Source organism: Lepisosteus platostomus, chromosome 8 (genome assembly GCF_059453375.1).
Source record: "Lepisosteus platostomus isolate fLepPlt1 chromosome 8, fLepPlt1.hap1, whole genome shotgun sequence".
Taxonomy (NCBI): Eukaryota; Metazoa; Chordata; class Actinopteri; order Semionotiformes; family Lepisosteidae; genus Lepisosteus; species Lepisosteus platostomus.
In genome coordinates, this window is record NC_142618.1 from 15,994,454 (window position 1) to 16,012,465 (window position 18,012).

At 42.6% G+C, this 18,012-nt stretch overlaps 3 protein-coding genes and 1 long non-coding RNA gene across 4 annotated transcripts in view; 3 read left to right on the top strand and 1 right to left on the bottom strand.

The window, feature by feature from the left end:
* Positions 1-18,012, bottom strand: part of LOC148656771 (uncharacterized) — a 25,113-nt gene continuing 7,101 nt past the window's right edge. The window contains exons 3-4 of the long non-coding RNA XR_015940819.1: positions 1,368-1,570; positions 1-943 (exon numbers count right to left, since the gene is read on the bottom strand). This is a non-coding gene — a long non-coding RNA (uncharacterized LOC148656771). The remainder of the gene's footprint in view (positions 944-1,367; positions 1,571-18,012) is intronic.
* On the top strand, positions 3,173-11,651 carry LOC148656772 (uncharacterized). Its single transcript, XM_088644384.1, has 4 exons — positions 3,173-5,503; positions 5,900-11,193; positions 11,253-11,449; positions 11,531-11,651. The coding sequence occupies exons 1-4, from the start codon at positions 3,316-3,318 to the stop codon at positions 11,649-11,651; spliced, it is 7,800 nt and encodes a 2,599-aa protein (XP_088500510.1). The 5' UTR covers positions 3,173-3,315.
* Positions 11,748-15,395, top strand: LOC148656773 (uncharacterized). Its single transcript, XM_088644385.1, has 5 exons — positions 11,748-12,613; positions 12,824-13,762; positions 13,973-14,780; positions 15,023-15,217; positions 15,299-15,395. Exons 1-5 carry the CDS (start codon positions 11,815-11,817, stop codon positions 15,393-15,395), a joined length of 2,838 nt encoding a protein of 945 aa, XP_088500511.1. The 5' UTR covers positions 11,748-11,814.
* The window catches only part of LOC148656774 (uncharacterized), a 3,179-nt gene continuing 511 nt past the window's right edge, over positions 15,345-18,012 (top strand). Inside the window, exons 1-3 of the mRNA XM_088642614.1 lie at positions 15,345-16,369; positions 16,795-16,898; positions 17,072-17,152. Of these exons, the coding sequence (XP_088498740.1) occupies positions 15,520-16,369; positions 16,795-16,898; positions 17,072-17,152 (1,035 nt within the window). The 5' untranslated portion in view covers positions 15,345-15,519. The remainder of the gene's footprint in view (positions 16,370-16,794; positions 16,899-17,071; positions 17,153-18,012) is intronic.

Here is an 18,012-nt window from a genome sequence, read left to right on the forward strand (position 1 = left end):
TCCCATGGGAAACTGTTACTCTGCACCCACAAAGGATATGTGCCGTGTTGCCCCACTTGATGATGGGAGGGTGTCATAGAGCGCCCGCAGCAGGAAGGAGATGCGAAAGGGCTGCAACCTTCACAATGCTGTCCAAGTTCATCTTCTTTCAGGAAGATTCCATTTTGTCCATGCTCCCTGCAATTCCGACTCCACAGCTCTCGACCTTCGGCTCCCCTCCTCCCGATTCCTTGTTTCTTCCTGTACCACAACTCTCCTCTCTCTTAAGCTGGCTTTTTCCCACTGCTGGAATTGTGTAGTTCCTAGGCTTTGCCTGTCACTACACAGGTTTGCAATGATGTCCTGAAGCTTTAGTGCACTTACCTGGGTCACAGAAACCACACAAGTCCCTTCCTGATCTGGTGATGATTTGTGCCCCTCTAACCAGGCTGTCTCTGGAGTTTCTAACATCTCCACCCTGCATTTTGCTACCTTGAACTCTTCCACAAGACAGTGGAAGTTGCAGCTGTCCTGATCTCATGTAAAACCCCACTGACGTGAAGCTGGATGGGATTCCCAGCCACATTCGGAGGTGCTTGTCGATCTTTCTCTCCACTCCTTCCACCATTGTCATGGGTACCTCCTATACTGTTCACAGCCACAGGACTCTAAGCAATACCCCATGTTGATAAAGCCATGCACTGAATTTCCCTGGGAGTCCTGATCCATCAATCTTCCTCAGCCAATCGCCTACCTGCAATTCTGTGATGCTGACATTTTCCCTGTCCGATAATGCCTTGTCGATGCATTCACTTATTGATGGAATGGCTTCACCCTGGATCTGGAGTTTATATTTCTGGGTCACTCTGCCTTTCCTGATCACCATATATCCTGACTTCCTTGGTTTGAACTTCATTGTCATCCAGGTTGCTATGTCCTCTGGTGCTTTCAAAACCCACCTTGCCTGCACAAAGGACACAAAGGATGTAGTTATTACTGTAAGATCATCGATGAACCCCCTAAAAGATGGTCGGTGGGTACATGACTGCTTGTTCTGCTGTTATTATTATGAGGGTCATTCCCATGATGAACAAGATAGGGGAAATAGTACAAGTGTAGTACCTTGATTCCTCCATAGTAGCTGGTGATCACCCCCTTGATGTGGTGTGGGATATGATATTACTCCATAGCAACCCAAATCAAACTATGTGGGGTGGATTCATATGCATTAGCCAGGTCCAGCCAGACATCTGTCAGGTCTCCTCTATTGGACCTCACCTCCTGGATCATCTGACTTAGGACCCCTTAGTGATCAAAGCATCCTGAAAAGACAGGAATTTCCCCTTTCTGTATAGATGTGTCAACAAACTAATTTCCACATTGTTCACCTTGTAGGAGGGGATCGGTCATTGTTGAGTCTACACTGAAGCTTCAAAGTGACAACAGTTCCCCCAGTAATGAGGACATAGTGCAAGTCTTTCAAGATGGGCTGAACTCCACAGGATATCTTGGGGAGCTTTCAGTGGATGTAACAAGTATTCAGTCTGGGAGTAAGTGCTTGAGGAGAATTTTCCATTTTTCATGTTTCTTACTGAAAGAGACACATCAGTTGTTAATAATTTTAATATCAATTTGTAATTCACAAATAAATTAACACAGAAAACTCTTTCCACCACAGATGCAACAATCAGGATGAGGGAAGATCCCCCTGGAGCTCCTACTGCAACAACAATTAAACCTGTGATCACAACCTCAGCTGTACCCATTTCAACCTCACTAATGCAACATAGAACTACAGGTTCCCCTACAGCCACAGCCCCTCTCAGTGCAGGAGAAGCAACACCAAACAATACAAGTACAAGACCGTGGGAAACAACCTTTACCATTCTGTCAACAACAACAACACAATCCATTCGTTTTTCCACTACAACCTCAAAACCTCCCACTATAACCAAATCTGCAGCATCAAACATCACTCTCTCAGAAGGTACAACATTTCCCATTAACACCTCAGAAACTCACAATACAACTACAAATTCAGTTACAACTACAATTGCAGCACTAGATATAGCATATTCTAAAACAACCACAACACCTCCCTTTACAACCTCAACAATCCCCACTACAAAAAGAACTGAAGGTTCCACTATGACCCCAAAGCCTCTGATTAAAACATCAATATTTAACAATGAAAGTAAAATTATGGTCTCCATTACAACCACAACTCCTCTCATTAGCATTACCTCAACAACTCCCACTAAAACCACAGCAACAGTTTCCACTCCAATCACAGCACCTCCCACTACAGCTTGTTCAGATACATCTATGCCTTCTACAAAACAAAATACTACTGTAGCCAGAACTACACGTACTACGACAACACCTCCAACTATCGCAGCCACATCTACACCTGCTACTACAGCACCTCACACTGCTGTATCTGCAATTATACCTCCTACTAGAACACCTCCCACTACTATATTTAAACTTACTGCTACACCATCTCCCACTACTGCAGCCGCTACTACACCTAGTACTACAGTACCTACCGATGTTAAAGCTACAGCTACAACTACATCTACTACTACAGCACCTCCCACTACTGCAGCTGAAATTACACCTACTACAGCACCTCCTACTACTGCAACCACTACTACAGCACATACGGCTACTGCAGCAGCGTCTAAACCTACTACCACATCAACTAACACTAATGCAGCAGCAACTACACTTGCTACCACAGCACCTCCCATTTCTGTAGCCAAGACTACACTTACTAAAACAACACCTCCTACTAATGTAGGTAAAACGACATCAATTACTACAGCACCTCCCACTACTGTAGCCACATCTACACCAACTACCACAACACCTGCCACTATTGCAGTAGTAACTACACTTACTACTATAGCCCCTCACACTACTGCAGCAGCAATTACACCAACTACTACAGAACCTCCCACAACTGTAGCCAAACCTACACCTACAACCACAACACCTCCCATTACAACCTCAACAACTCCCACTGCAACAACATCTACAGGTTCAACTACAACCACAACACCTCCCATTACAACCTCATCAACTCCTACTACAACAACATCTACAGGTTCAACTAACACCACATCAGATCCCATTACAACCTCAACATCTGCCACTAGAACAACATCTATAGGTTCAACTAAAACCACAATATCATACATTACAACCTCAACAACCCCAACTACAACAACATCTACAGCTTCAACTACAACCACAACATATCCCATTACAACCTCAACAACTCCCACTGCAATAACAACTACCTGCTCAACTACAACAAAAACACCTCCAATTATGACCTCAACAACTGCAACTACAACAATATCTACAAGTTCAACTACAACCACAACACCTACCATTACAACCTCAACAACCCCAACTACAACAACATCTACAGGTTCAAGTAACACCACATCAGATCCCATTACAACCTCAACAACTCCCACTGCTACAACATCTAAAGGATTAACTACAACCACAGCATCTCCCATTACAACCTCAACAACTCTCTCTACAACAACATCTACAGATTCAATTACAACCACAATATCACACATTACAAACTCAACAACTCCCACTACAACAGCATCTACAGGTTCAACTAACAACACATCGACTCCCATTGCAACCTCAACAACCCCCACTACTAAAACATCTACAGGTTCAACTATAACCACAATATCCCGCATTACAACCTCAGCAACCTCCACAACAACAACATCTACAGGTTCAACTACAACCACATCACCTCTCATTACAACCACAGCAACTGCCACTACAACAACATTTATAGGTTCAACTAAAACCACAATACCCCACATTACAACCTCAGCAAACCCCATTACAACAACATCTACAGGTTCAACTAACACCACATCAGATCCCAGTATAACCTTAGCAACCCCTACTACAACAACATCTACAGGTTCAACTACAACCACAACACCTCCTATTACAACCTCAACAACTCCCATTACAACATCTACAGCTTCAATTATAACAACAACACCTCCCATTACAATCTCAACAACTGCCACTACAACAACATTTACAGATTCAACTACAACCACATCACCTCACATTACAACCTCAACAACTGCCACTAGAACAACATCTAAAGATTCAATTATAACAACAACACCTCCCATTAAAACCTCAACAACTGTAACTACAACATTATCTACAGGTTCAACTACAGCCATAACACCTCCCATTACAACCTCAACAAATGCCACTACAACAGCATCTAAAGGTTCAACTAACACCACATCAGATCCCATTACAACCTCTACAACTGCCACTACAACAACATTTACAGGTTCAACTACAACCACATCACCTTCCATTACAACCTCAACAACTCTCACTGCAATAACATTTCCAAGTTCAACTACAACCACATCACCTCCCATTACAACCTCAACAACGCTCACTGCAACAACATCTAAAGAATTAAGTACAAACAAAACACATCCTATTATAACCTCAACAGCTGCCACTGCAACAACATCTACAGGTTCAAATAACAACACATCAGATTCCATTACAACCTCAGCAACCCCAACTACAACAACATCTACAGGTTCAACTACAACCACATCACCTTCCATTACAACCTCAACAACTACAACTACAACAACATCTCAAGGTTCTAAAGGTTCAACTACAAACACATCACCTCCCATTACAACATCAACAACTGCCACTAGAACAACTTCTAAAAGATTAACTAAAACCACAACACCTCCCATTACAACTTCAATAACTCCCACTACAACATCTACAGGTTCAACTACAACCACAACACCTCCCATTACAACCTCAACAACTCCCACTGCAACAACATCTAAAGAATTAACTACGAACACAACACTTCCCATTACAACCTTGTCACCTCCTATTACAACCTCAACAACTCCAACTACAAAAACATATTTAACTACAACCACAATATCACACATTACAAACTCAACAACTCCCACTACAACAGCATCTACGGGTTCAACTAACAACACATCAGATCCCATTACAACCTCAACAGCTCACACTGCATTAACATCTACAGGTTTGACTACAACCACAACACCTTCCATTACAACATCAACAACTCCCACTGCAAAAACATCTAAAGAATTAACTAAAAACACAACACTTACCATTTCAACCTCAACAACCCAAACTACAACAACATCTACAGGGTCAACTACAACCACAACACCTTCCATTACAACCTCTACAACTCCCACTGCAACAACATGTAAAACATTAACTACAACCACAACACCTCCAATTACAACCTCAACAACTGCCACTACAACAACATCTACAGGTTCAACTAAAACCACAACACCTTCCATTACAACCTCAACAACTCCCACTGCAACAACATCTAAAGAATTAACTACAAACATGATACTTCCAATTACAACCTCGTCACCTCCTATTACAAACTCAACAACTCCCACTACAACAGCATCTACAGGTTCAACTAACAACACATTACCTCCCATTACAACCTCAACAACCCCCACTACTACAATATCTACAGGTTCAACTACAACCACAATATCCCACATTACAACCTCAACAAGCCCAACTACAACAACATTTACAGGTTCAACTAAAACCACAATACCCCACATTACAACCTCAGCAACCCCCATTACAACAACATATACAGGTTCAACTACAACCACACCCCCTCCCATTACAACCTCATCAACTCCTACTACAACAACATCTACAGGTTCAACTAAAACCACAACACCTTCCATTACAACCTCAACAACTCCCACCGCAACAACATTTAAAGGTTCAATTATAACAACAACACCTCCCATTACAATCTCAACAACTGCCACTACAACAACATTTACAGATTCAACTACAATCACATCACCTCACATTACAACCTCAACAACTGCCACTAGAACAACATCTAAAGGTTCAATTATAACAACAACACCTCCCATTACAACCTCAACAACCCCAACTACAACAACATCTACAACTTCAACTACAACCACAACACCTCTCATTACAACCTCAACAACTGCCACTAGAACAACATCTAAAGGTTCAATTAAAACAACAACACCCCCCATTACAACCTCAACAACCACAACTACAACAACATCTACAGCTTCAACTACAACCACAACACCTCCCATTACAACCTCAACAAATGCAACTACAACAGCATCTAAAGGTTCAACTAACACCACATCAGATCCCATTACAACCTCAACAACTGCCACTACAACAACATTTACAGTTTCAACTACAACCACATCACCTTCCATTACAACCTCAACAACTGCCACTAGAACAACATCTACAGATACAACTACAACCACAACACCTCCCATTACAACCTCAACAACTCTCACTGCAATAACATTTACAAGTTCAACTACAACCACATCACCTTCCATTACAACCTTAACAACTGCAACTACAACAACATCTCAAGGTTCTAAAGGTTCAACTACAAACACATCACCTCCCCTTACAACATCAACAACTCCCACTGCAACAACATCTAAAGGATTAACTACAACCACAGCATCTCCCATTACAACCTCAACAACTCTCTCTACAACAACATCTACACGTTCAATTACAACCACAATATCACACAATACAACCTCAACAACCCCAACTACAAAAACATCTATAACTACAACCACAATATCACACATTACAAACTCAACAACTCCCACTACAACAGAATCTACAGGTTCAACTAACAACACATCAGATCCCATTACAACCTCAACAGCTCACACTGCTTTAACATCTACAGGTTCAACTACAACCACAACACCTTCCATTACAACCTCAACAACTCCCACTGCAAAAACATCTAAAGATTTAACTAAAAACACAACACTTCCCATTTCAACCTCAACAACCCAAACTACAACAACATCTACAGGCTTAACTACAACCACAACACCTTCCATTACAACCTCAACAACTCCAACTGCAACAACATCTAAAACATTAACTACAACCACAACACCTCCAATTACAACCTCAACAACTGCCACTACAACAACATTTATAGGTTCAACTACAACCACAACACCTTGCATTACAACCTCAACAACTCCCACTGCAACAACATCTAAAGATTTAACTACAAACACAACACTTCCCATTACAACCTTGTCACCTCCTATTACAACTTCAACAACTCCCACTACAACAGCATCTAAAGGTTCAACTACAACCACAATACCTCCCATTACAACCTCAACAACTGCCACTAGAACAACATCTAATGAATTAACTAAATCCACAACACCTCCCATTACAACTTCAATAACTCCTACTACAACATCTACAGGTTCAACTACAACCACAACACCTCCCATTACAACCTCAACAACTCCCACTGCAAAAACATCTAAAGAATTAACAACAAACACAACACCTCCCATTACAACCTCAAGAACTCCCACTACAACAGCATCTACAGGTTCAACTAACACCACATCAGATACCATTACAACCTCAACAACTCCCAATACAATAACATCTACAGGTTCAACTACAATAACACCACCTCCCATTACAACCTCATCTACTCATAATACAATTACAGGTTCGATTACAAACATAAAACCTTCCATTGCAACCACAACACCTCCCATTAAAACCTTAACAACTCACATTTCAATATCTACATCTGTACATGAACCTACAGGTTCCACTACAACCTCAACAAACCCCACGACAACAACATCCACAGGATCAACTACAACCACATTACCTCCCATTACAACTTCAACAACTCCCACTACAACAACATCTACAGATTCAACTACAACCACAACACCCCCCATTACAATCTCAACAACTCTCGCTACAACAACTTCTACAGGTTCAACTACAACCACATTACCTCCTATTAAATCCGCAGCAACTCAAATTTCAACATCTACCTCTGTACTTGAACCTACAGTTTCAACTACAACCTCAACAACCCCCACTACAACAACATCTACAGGTTCAACTACAACCACTTCACCTCCTATTAAAACCTCAACAAATCAAACGTCAACATCTACATCTGTACTTGAACCTACAGGTTCAACTACAACCTCAGCAACCCCCACTACTACAACATCTACAGGTTCAGCTACAACCACATTACCTCCTATTAAATTCTCAACAACTCAAATTTTAACATCGAAATCTGTACTTGAACGTACAGATTCATCTACAATCTCAACAACCCCCACTATAACAACATCTACAGGTTCAAATAAAACCACAACACCTCTCATTACAACCTCAGTAACTCCGACTACAACAACATCTAGAGGTTCAACTACAACCACATTACCTCCTATTAAATCCTTAGCAACTCAAATTTCAACATCTACATCTATACTTGAACCTACAGATTCATCTACAATCTCAACAACCCCCACTACAACAACATCTACAGGTTCAGCTACAACCACATTACCTCCTATTAAATCCTTAGCAACTCAAATTTCAACATCTACATCTGTACTTCAACCTACGTGTTCAAGTACAACCTCAACAACTCCCACTACAACAACATCTACAGGTTCAACTACAACCACTTCACCTCCTATTAAAACCTCAACAAATCAAATGTCAACATCTACATCTGTACTTGAACCTATAGGTTCAACTACAACCTCAACAACCCCCACTACTACAACATCTACAGGTTCAAATACAACCACACCTCTCATTACAACCTCAACAACTCCCACTACAGCAACATCTAGAGGTTCTACTACAACCACATTACCTCCTATTAAATCCTCAACAACTCAAATTTCAACATCTACATCTGTACTTGAACCTACAGGTTCAACTACAACCTCAACAACCCCCAATACAACAACATCTACAGATTCAACTACAACCACACCATCTCCCATTGCAATCCCAACAACTCCCAGTACAACAACATCTACAGGTTCAACTACAACCACATCACCTCCTATTACAACCTCAACAACTCCCACTACAACATCTACAGGTTCAACTACAACCACTTCACCTCCTTTTAAAATCTCAACAAATCAAATGTCAACATCTACATCTGCACTTGAACCTACAGGTTCAACTACAACCTCAACAACCCCCACTACATCAACATCTACAGGTTCAACTACAACCACATCACCTCCTATTACAACCTCAACAACTCCCACTACAACATCTACAGGTTCAACTACAACCACATCAACTCCCACTACAACAACATCTAGAGGTTCTACTACAACCACATTACCTCCTATTAAATCCTCAGCAACTCAAATTTCAACATCTACATCTGTACTTGAACCTAGGTTTTCAACTACAACCTCAACAACCCCTACTACAACAACATATACAGGTTCAACTACAACCACATCACCTCCTATTACAACCTCAACAACTCCCACTACAACATCTACAGGTTTAACTACAACCACATCAACTCCCATTAAAACCTCAACAACTCAGATTTCAACATCTACATCTGTACTTGAACCTACAGGTTCAACTACAACCTCAACAACCCCCACTACAACAACTTCTACAGGTTCAACTAAAACCACTTCACCTCCTATTAAAACCTCAACAAATCCAATGTCAACATCTACATCTGTACTTGAACCTACAGGTTCAACTACAACCTCAACAACCCCCACTACTACAACATCTACAGGTTCAAGTACAACCACTTCACCTACTTTTAAAATCTCAACAAATCAAATGTCAATATCTACATCTGTACTTGAACCTACAGGTTCAACTACAACTTTAACAACCCCCACTACATCAACATCTAGAGGTCCTACTACAACCACATCACCTCCCATTACAACCTCAACAACCCCCACCACAACAACATATACAGGTTTAACTACAACCACATCACCTCCCATTACAATCCCAACAACCCCCACTACAAAAACATATACAGGTTCAACTACAACCACATCACCTCCTATTACAACCTCAACAACTCCCACTACAACATCTACAGGTTTAACAACAACCACATCACCTCCCATTAAAACCTCAACAACTCAGATTTTAACATCTACATCTGTACTTGAACCTACAGGTTCAACTACAACCTCAACAACCCCCACTACATCAACATCTACAGGTTCAACTACAACCACATCACCTCCCATTACAACCTCAACAACCCCCACTACAACAACATATACAGGTTCAACTACAACCACTTCACCTCTTATTAAAACCTCAACAAATCAAATGTCAACATCTACATCTGCACTTGAACCTACAGGTTCAACTACAACCTCAACAACCCCCACTACTACAACATCTACAGGTTCAACTACAGCCACTTCACCTCCTTTTAAAATCTCAACAAATCAAATGTCAACATCTACATCTGCACTTGAACCTACAGGTTCAACTACAACCTCAACAACCCCCACTACATCAACATCTACAGTTTCAACTACAACCACATCACCTCCCATTACAACCTCAACAACCCCCACTACAACAACATATACAGGTTCAACTACAACCACATCACCTCCCATTAAAACCTCAACAACTCATATTTCAACATCTACATCTGTACTTGAACCTACAGGTTCAACTACAACCTCAACAACTCCTACTACAACAACATCTGCAGCCTCAACTACATCCACACCCCCTCCCATTACAATCCCAACAACTCCTACTATAACAACATCTACAGGTTCAACTACAACGTCTTCACCTCCTATTACAACCTCAACAACTTACACTACACCATCTACAGGTTCAACTACAACCACAACACCCCCCATTACAACCTCAGCATCTCCCACTACAACAAGATCTACAGGTTTAAGTACAACCACATCACCTCCCATTAAATCCTCAACAACTCAGATTTCAACATCTACATCTGTACTTGAACCTACAGGTTCAACTACAACCTCAACAACCCCCACTACAACAAGATCTACAGGTTCAACTACAACCACTTCACCTCTTATTAAAACCTCAACAAATCAAATGTCAACATCTACATCTGTACTTGAACCTACAGGTTCAACTACAACTTTAACAACCCCCACTACATCAACATCTACAGGTCCAACTACAACCACATCACCTCCCATTAAATCCTCAACAACTCAGATTTCAACATCTTCATCTGTACTTGAACCTACAGGTTCAACTACAACTTTAACAACCCCCACTACACCAACATCTAGAGGTCCTACTACAACCACATCACCTCCCATTACAACCTCAACAACCCCCACTACAACAACATATACAGGTTTAACTACAACCACATCACCTCCCATTACAATCCCAACAACCCCCACTACAACAACATATACAGGTTCTACTACAACCACATCACCTCCTATTACAGCCTCAACAACTCCCACTACAACATCTACAGGTTTAACTACAACCACATCACCTCCCATTAAAACCTCAACAACTCAGATTTTAACATCTACATCTGTACTTGAACCTACAGGTTCAACTACAACCTCAACAATCCCCACTACATCAACATCTACAGGTTCAACTACAACCACATCACCTCCCATTACAACCTCAACAACCCCCACTACAACAACATATACAGGTTCAACTAAAACCACTTCACTTCTTATTAAAACCTCAACAAATCAACTGTCAACATCTACATCTGCACTTGAACCTACAGGTTCAACTACAACCTCAACAACCCCCACTACTACAATATCTACAGGTTCAACTACAGCCACTTCACCTCCTTTTAAAATCTCAACAAATCAAATGTCAACATCTACATCTGCACTTGAACCTACAGGTTCAACTACAACCTCAACAACCCCCACTACATCAACATCTACAGTTTCAACTACAACCACATCACCTCCCATTACAACCTCAACAACCCCCACTACAACAACATATACAGGTTCAACTACAACCACATCACCTCCCATTAAAACCTCAACAACTCATATTTCAACATCTACATCTGTACTTGAACCTACAGGTTCAACTACAACCTCAACAACTCCTACTACAACAACATCTGCAGCCTCAACTACATCCACACCCCCTCCCATTACAATCCCAACAACTCCTACTATAACAACATCTACAGGTTCAACTACAACGTCTTCACCTCCTATTACAACCTCAACAACTTACACTACACCATCTACAGGTTCAACTACAACCACAACACCCCCCATTACAACCTCAGCATCTCCCACTACAACAAGATCTACAGGTTTAAGTACAACCACATCACCTCCCATTAAATCCTCAACAACTCAGATTTCAACATCTACATCTGTACTTGAACCTACAGGTTCAACTACAACCTCAACAACCCCCACTACAACAAGATCTACAGGTTCAACTACAACCACTTCACCTCTTATTAAAACCTCAACAAATCAAATGTCAACATCTACATCTGTACTTGAACCTACAGGTTCAACTACAACTTTAACAACCCCCACTACATCAACATCTACAGGTTCAACTACAACCACATCACCTCCCATTAAATCCTCAACAACTCAGATTTCAACATCTACATCTGTACTTGAACCTACAGGTTCAACTACAACTTTAACAACCCCCACTACACCAACATCTAGAGGTCCTACTACAACCACATCACCTCCCATTACAACCTCAACAACCCCCACTACAACAACATATACAGGTTTAACTACAACCACATCACCTCCCATTACAATCCCAACAACCCCCACTACAACAACATATACAGGTTCTACTACAACCACATCACCTCCTATTACAGCCTCAACAACTCCCACTACAACATCTACAGGTTTAACTACAACCACATCACCTCCCATTAAAACCTCAACAACTCAGATTTTAACATCTACATCTGTACTTGAACCTACAGGTTCAACTACAACCTCAACAATCCCCACTACATCAACATCTACAGGTTCAACTACAACCACATCACCTCCCATTACAACCTCAACAACCCCCACTACAACAACATATACAGGTTCAACTACAACCACATTACCTCCTATTACAACCTCAACAACTCCCACTACAACATCTACAGGTTTAACTACAACCACATCACCTCCCATTAAAACCTCAACAACTCAGATTTCAACATCTACATCTGTACTTGAACCTACAGGTTCAACTACAACCTCAACAACCCCCACTACAACAAGATCTACAGGTTCAACTACAACCACACCCCCTCCCATTACAATCCCAACAACTCCTACTATAACAACATCTACAGGTTCAACTACAACGTCTTCACCTCCTATTACAACCTCAACAACTTACACTACACCATCTACAGGTTCAACTACAACCACAACACCCCCCATTACAACCTCAGCATCTCCCACTACAACAAGATCTACAGGTTTAAGTACAACCACATCACCTCCCATTAAATCCTCAACAACTCAGATTTCAACATCTACATCTGTACTTGAACCTACAGGTTCAACTACAACCTCAACAACCCCCACTACAACAAGATCTACAGGTTCAACTACAACCACTTCACCTCTTATTAAAACCTCAACAAATCAAATGTCAACATCTACATCTGTACTTGAACCTACAGGTTCAACTACAACTTTAACAACCCCCACTACATCAACATCTACAGGTTCAACTACAACCACATCACCTCCCATTAAATCCTCAACAACTCAGATTTCAACATCTACATCTGTACTTGAACCTACAGGTTCAACTACAACTTTAACAACCCCCACTACACCAACATCTAGAGGTCCTACTACAACCACATCACCTCCCATTACAACCTCAACAACCCCCACTACAACAACATATACAGGTTTAACTACAACCACATCACCTCCCATTACAATCCCAACAACCCCCACTACAACAACATATACAGGTTCTACTACAACCACATCACCTCCTATTACAGCCTCAACAACTCCCACTACAACATCTACAGGTTTAACTACAACCACATCACCTCCCATTAAAACCTCAACAACTCAGATTTTAACATCTACATCTGTACTTGAACCTACAGGTTCAACTACAACCTCAACAATCCCCACTACATCAACATCTACAGGTTCAACTACAACCACATCACCTCCCATTACAACCTCAACAACCCCCACTACAACAACATATACAGGTTCAACTACAACCACATTACCTCCTATTACAACCTCAACAACTCCCACTACAACATCTACAGGTTTAACTACAACCACATCACCTCCCATTAAAACCTCAACAACTCAGATTTCAACATCTACATCTGTACTTGAACCTAGAGGTTCAACTACAACCTCAACAACCCCCACTACAACAAGATCTACAGGTTCAACTACAACCACTTCACCTCTTATTAAAACCTCAACAAATCAAATGTCAACATCTACATCTGCACTTGAACCTACAGGTTCAACTACAACCTCAACAACCCCCACTACATCAACATCTACAGTTTCAACTACAACCACATCACCTCCCATTACAACCTCAACAACCCCCACTACAACAACATATACAGGTTCAACTACAACCACATCACCTCCCATTAAAACCTCAACAACTCATATTTCAACATCTACATCTGTACTTGAACCTACAGGTTCAACTACAACCTCAACAACTCCTACTACAACAACATCTGCAGCCTCAACTACATCCACACCCCCTCCCATTACAATCCCAACAACTCCTACTATAACAACATCTACAGGTTCAACTACAACGTCTTCACCTCCTATTTCAACCTCAACAACTTACACTACACCATCTACAGGTTCAACTACAACCACAACACCCCCCATTACAACCTCAGCATCTCCCACTACAACAAGATCTACAGGTTTAAGTACAACCACATCACCTCCCATTAAATCCTCAACAACTCAGATTTCAACATCTACATCTGTACTTGAACCTACAGGTTCAACTACAACTTTAACAACCCCCACTACACCAACATCTAGAGGTCCTACTACAACCACATCACCTCCCATTACAACCTCAACAACCCCCACTACAACAACATATACAGGTTTAACTACAACCACATCACCTCCCATTACAATCCCAACAACCCCCACTACAACAACATATACAGGTTCTACTACAACCACATCACCTCCTATTACAGCCTCAACAACTCCCACTACAACATCTACAGGTTTAACTACAACCACATCACCTCCCATTAAAACCTCAACAACTCAGATTTTAACATCTACATCTGTACTTGAACCTACAGGTTCAACTACAACCTCAACAATCCCCACTACATCAACATCTACAGGTTCAACTACAACCACATCACCTCCCATTACAACCTCAACAAATCACAATAGAACTGCAGGTGCAACTACAACCATTTTTACCTTTCCAGTTTCAAGCACTGCACATTCAACCACAATTACTGCACCTGCTTTTACAACCTCAACAGCTCCCATTTCAACTGCAGTTTCCATTCCAATGTCAACAACTGACAACACGTCAATGTCTACAGGTTTCACCAGAACCGCAACACCTCCCATGACTACTTCAACAACTCACATTCCATCCACAAGTACAGTTTCCACTACAGCCTCAGCACCTGCCATTAACACTTCAACAACTCCCACCACAACAACATTTACAATTTCCCGCGAAACCACAGATTCAACTCCGATTCCACCCTCAGCCCCTTCAGCTCCAGATAGTGCCCTCAGACCTAAAGGAATCTCTTCCAGTCTGATCCCAATTACCGCTCCTGCCAACATGAACTTCCTGCCTACATCAACCTCAGCCTCATCAACAGCTCCCCCTCCACCAAGGCCAGTTACAGCGTCAGATTTGTGGAATACCACAGCTGCAGTTCCCACTCTCACCACAAGTGTGCGCCCAATTTCAGGCACAATCCCATTTTCTCCCATGTCAAGTAGTGCAACTGCAGGTCCCAATTCAGCCACATCTGCCATTTCCTCCCCAGCCGTTTCCACTCGCGGTGCAATCACATCAGCTCCTACTACAGCCACAGCTGCTACTAGACCTAGTAATCCAGCTGGTCCCTCTGCACCGACAGCTACAACCACAGCAGTTCCCCCTATATCATCCAGTCTTATTACAGGTACGGCGCCCCCTAGTGTCACAGACAGAGTTTCTCCTAGAGATCCCAGTGCATCCACTGCAGCTACCACTGTAACCACAAAGCCTGCTGCCAGTTTGATTGAAACTCTCAGCACTCCCAGCCTGTCCAGAGGGTCTTCACACTCCTCCTCAGGCAAGAGCACGGGCACTTCCAGCTCCCCCACTACACCGAGCGGTCAAGCCATCCTTCCTGCAGGTACAGTTATTTGCAATTCCGATACCTTGGCAGAGGAAGTCAGACTAAAGTAGTAAAGACGCCAAGCACAGAACACGAAAATGACAACAGATACAAGAACCATTCAAGGGCCATCTGGCCTGTCTGGTAGTTCATAGTTTATTGATCCCAGGATCTCATCCAGCTGTGTCTTGAAAGAAGCCAGGGTATTGGCTTCAAGAACAAGGCTGGGCAGGTTGTTCCACACTCCCACCACCCTTTGTGTAAGGAACTGCCACCTGTTCTTAAATGTTCAGTCATCCCTCCAGAGATTTAGAATCTGTGATGACACTGCCCAGCAGAAATCATGTCTTACTAAACACACACAAATTTGAAACAATGAACTGCAATATTCATCAGTCACAGTCAGCTTCCCTCCAGTTACCAATCATCTTCCTTCCCTGCAGGTCATTCCAGTAAAACAGAGTCTGGGACATTTCCTGACTGGGCTGTTTCAGTGATCGCGCTGGGAATCCTGTCCCTACTGCTCCTCCCAGTCATCGCTACACTGGTCAGTAAGCAAGCTGTGACACTCAGTGTACATCATGTACAGGGGAGGACTCTCACTGTAACATAGTAACAAGATACAGTACACTGTTTCCCTGTACTGTACACACCTTTACCTTCACTCCTGCTGTGTCGTGCACTATGTCCATGTATAACTCTCTCTGCTGCCCCCTACAGTGCTGGAAGACTGGGCTAATTCACCAGCTGTCTCAAGTTTTCTCAAGAGCACCTGCTGAGGGCAGGTACGTCGACGTCCAGGTACGTCAGACTTTCAGACTGATTCTGTCTGTACGTCTTAGAAGAAATGCACACATACCCTTCACTCCTGCTCTGTCTCTTCACTCACTCACACCTTCACTCCTGCTCTGTCTCCTCACACACACCTTCACTCCTGCTCTGTCTCCTCACTCTCTCACACCTTCACTCCTGCTGTCTGCTCACTCTCTCACACCTTCACTCCTGCTCTGTCTCCTCACTCTCTCACACCTTCACTCCTGCTGTCTGCTCACTCTCTCACACCTTCACTCCTGCTCTGTCTGCTCACTCTCTCACACCTTCACTCCTGCTCTGTCTGCTCACTCTCTCACACTCTTCACTCCTGCTCTGTCTGCTCACTCTCTCACACTCTTCACCCCTGCTCTGTCTCCTCACTCTCTCACACTCTTCACTCCTGCTCTGTCTCCTCACTCTCTCACACTCTTCACTCCTGCTCTGTCTGCTCACTCTCTCACACCTTCACTCCTGCTCTGTCTGCTCACTCTCTCACACTCTTCACTCCTGCTCTGTCTGCTCACTCTCTCACACCTTCACTCCTGCTCTGTCTGCTCACTCTCTCACACCTTCACTCCTGCTCTGTCTCCTCACTCTCTCACACTCTTCACTCCTGCTCTGTCTCCTCACTCTCTCACACTCTTCACTCCTGCTCTGTCTGCTCACTCTCTCACACTCTTCACTCCTGCTCTGTCTGCTCACTCTCTCACACCTTCACTCCTGCTGTCTGCTCACTCTTTCACACCTTCACTCCTGTTGTCTGCTCACTCTCTCACACCTTCACTCCTGCTCTGTCTGCTCACTCTCTCACACTCTTCACTCCTGCTCTGTCTGCTCACTCTCTCACA

Bases quoted from the DNA above. Each gene is read 5' to 3' on its own strand.
- LOC148656773 (XM_088644385.1), top strand. From the start codon at position 11,815: ATGTCAACATCTACATCTGCACTTGAACCTACAGGTTCAACTACAACC. The intron at 14,781-15,022 runs GTCTTCACCTCC...CAACATCTAGAG, and splicing joins TCTACAGGTTCAACTACAAC to GTCCTACTACAACCACATCA. The intron at 15,218-15,298 runs GTTTAACTACAA...TTGAACCTACAG, and splicing joins TCCCACTACAACATCTACAG to GTTCAACTACAACCTCAACA.
- LOC148656772 (XM_088644384.1), top strand. From the start codon at position 3,316: ATGACCTCAACAACTGCAACTACAACAATATCTACAAGTTCAACTACA. The intron at 11,194-11,252 runs GTACTTGAACCT...ACCAACATCTAG, and splicing joins AGATTTCAACATCTTCATCT to AGGTCCTACTACAACCACAT. The intron at 11,450-11,530 runs GTTTAACTACAA...TTGAACCTACAG, and splicing joins TCCCACTACAACATCTACAG to GTTCAACTACAACCTCAACA.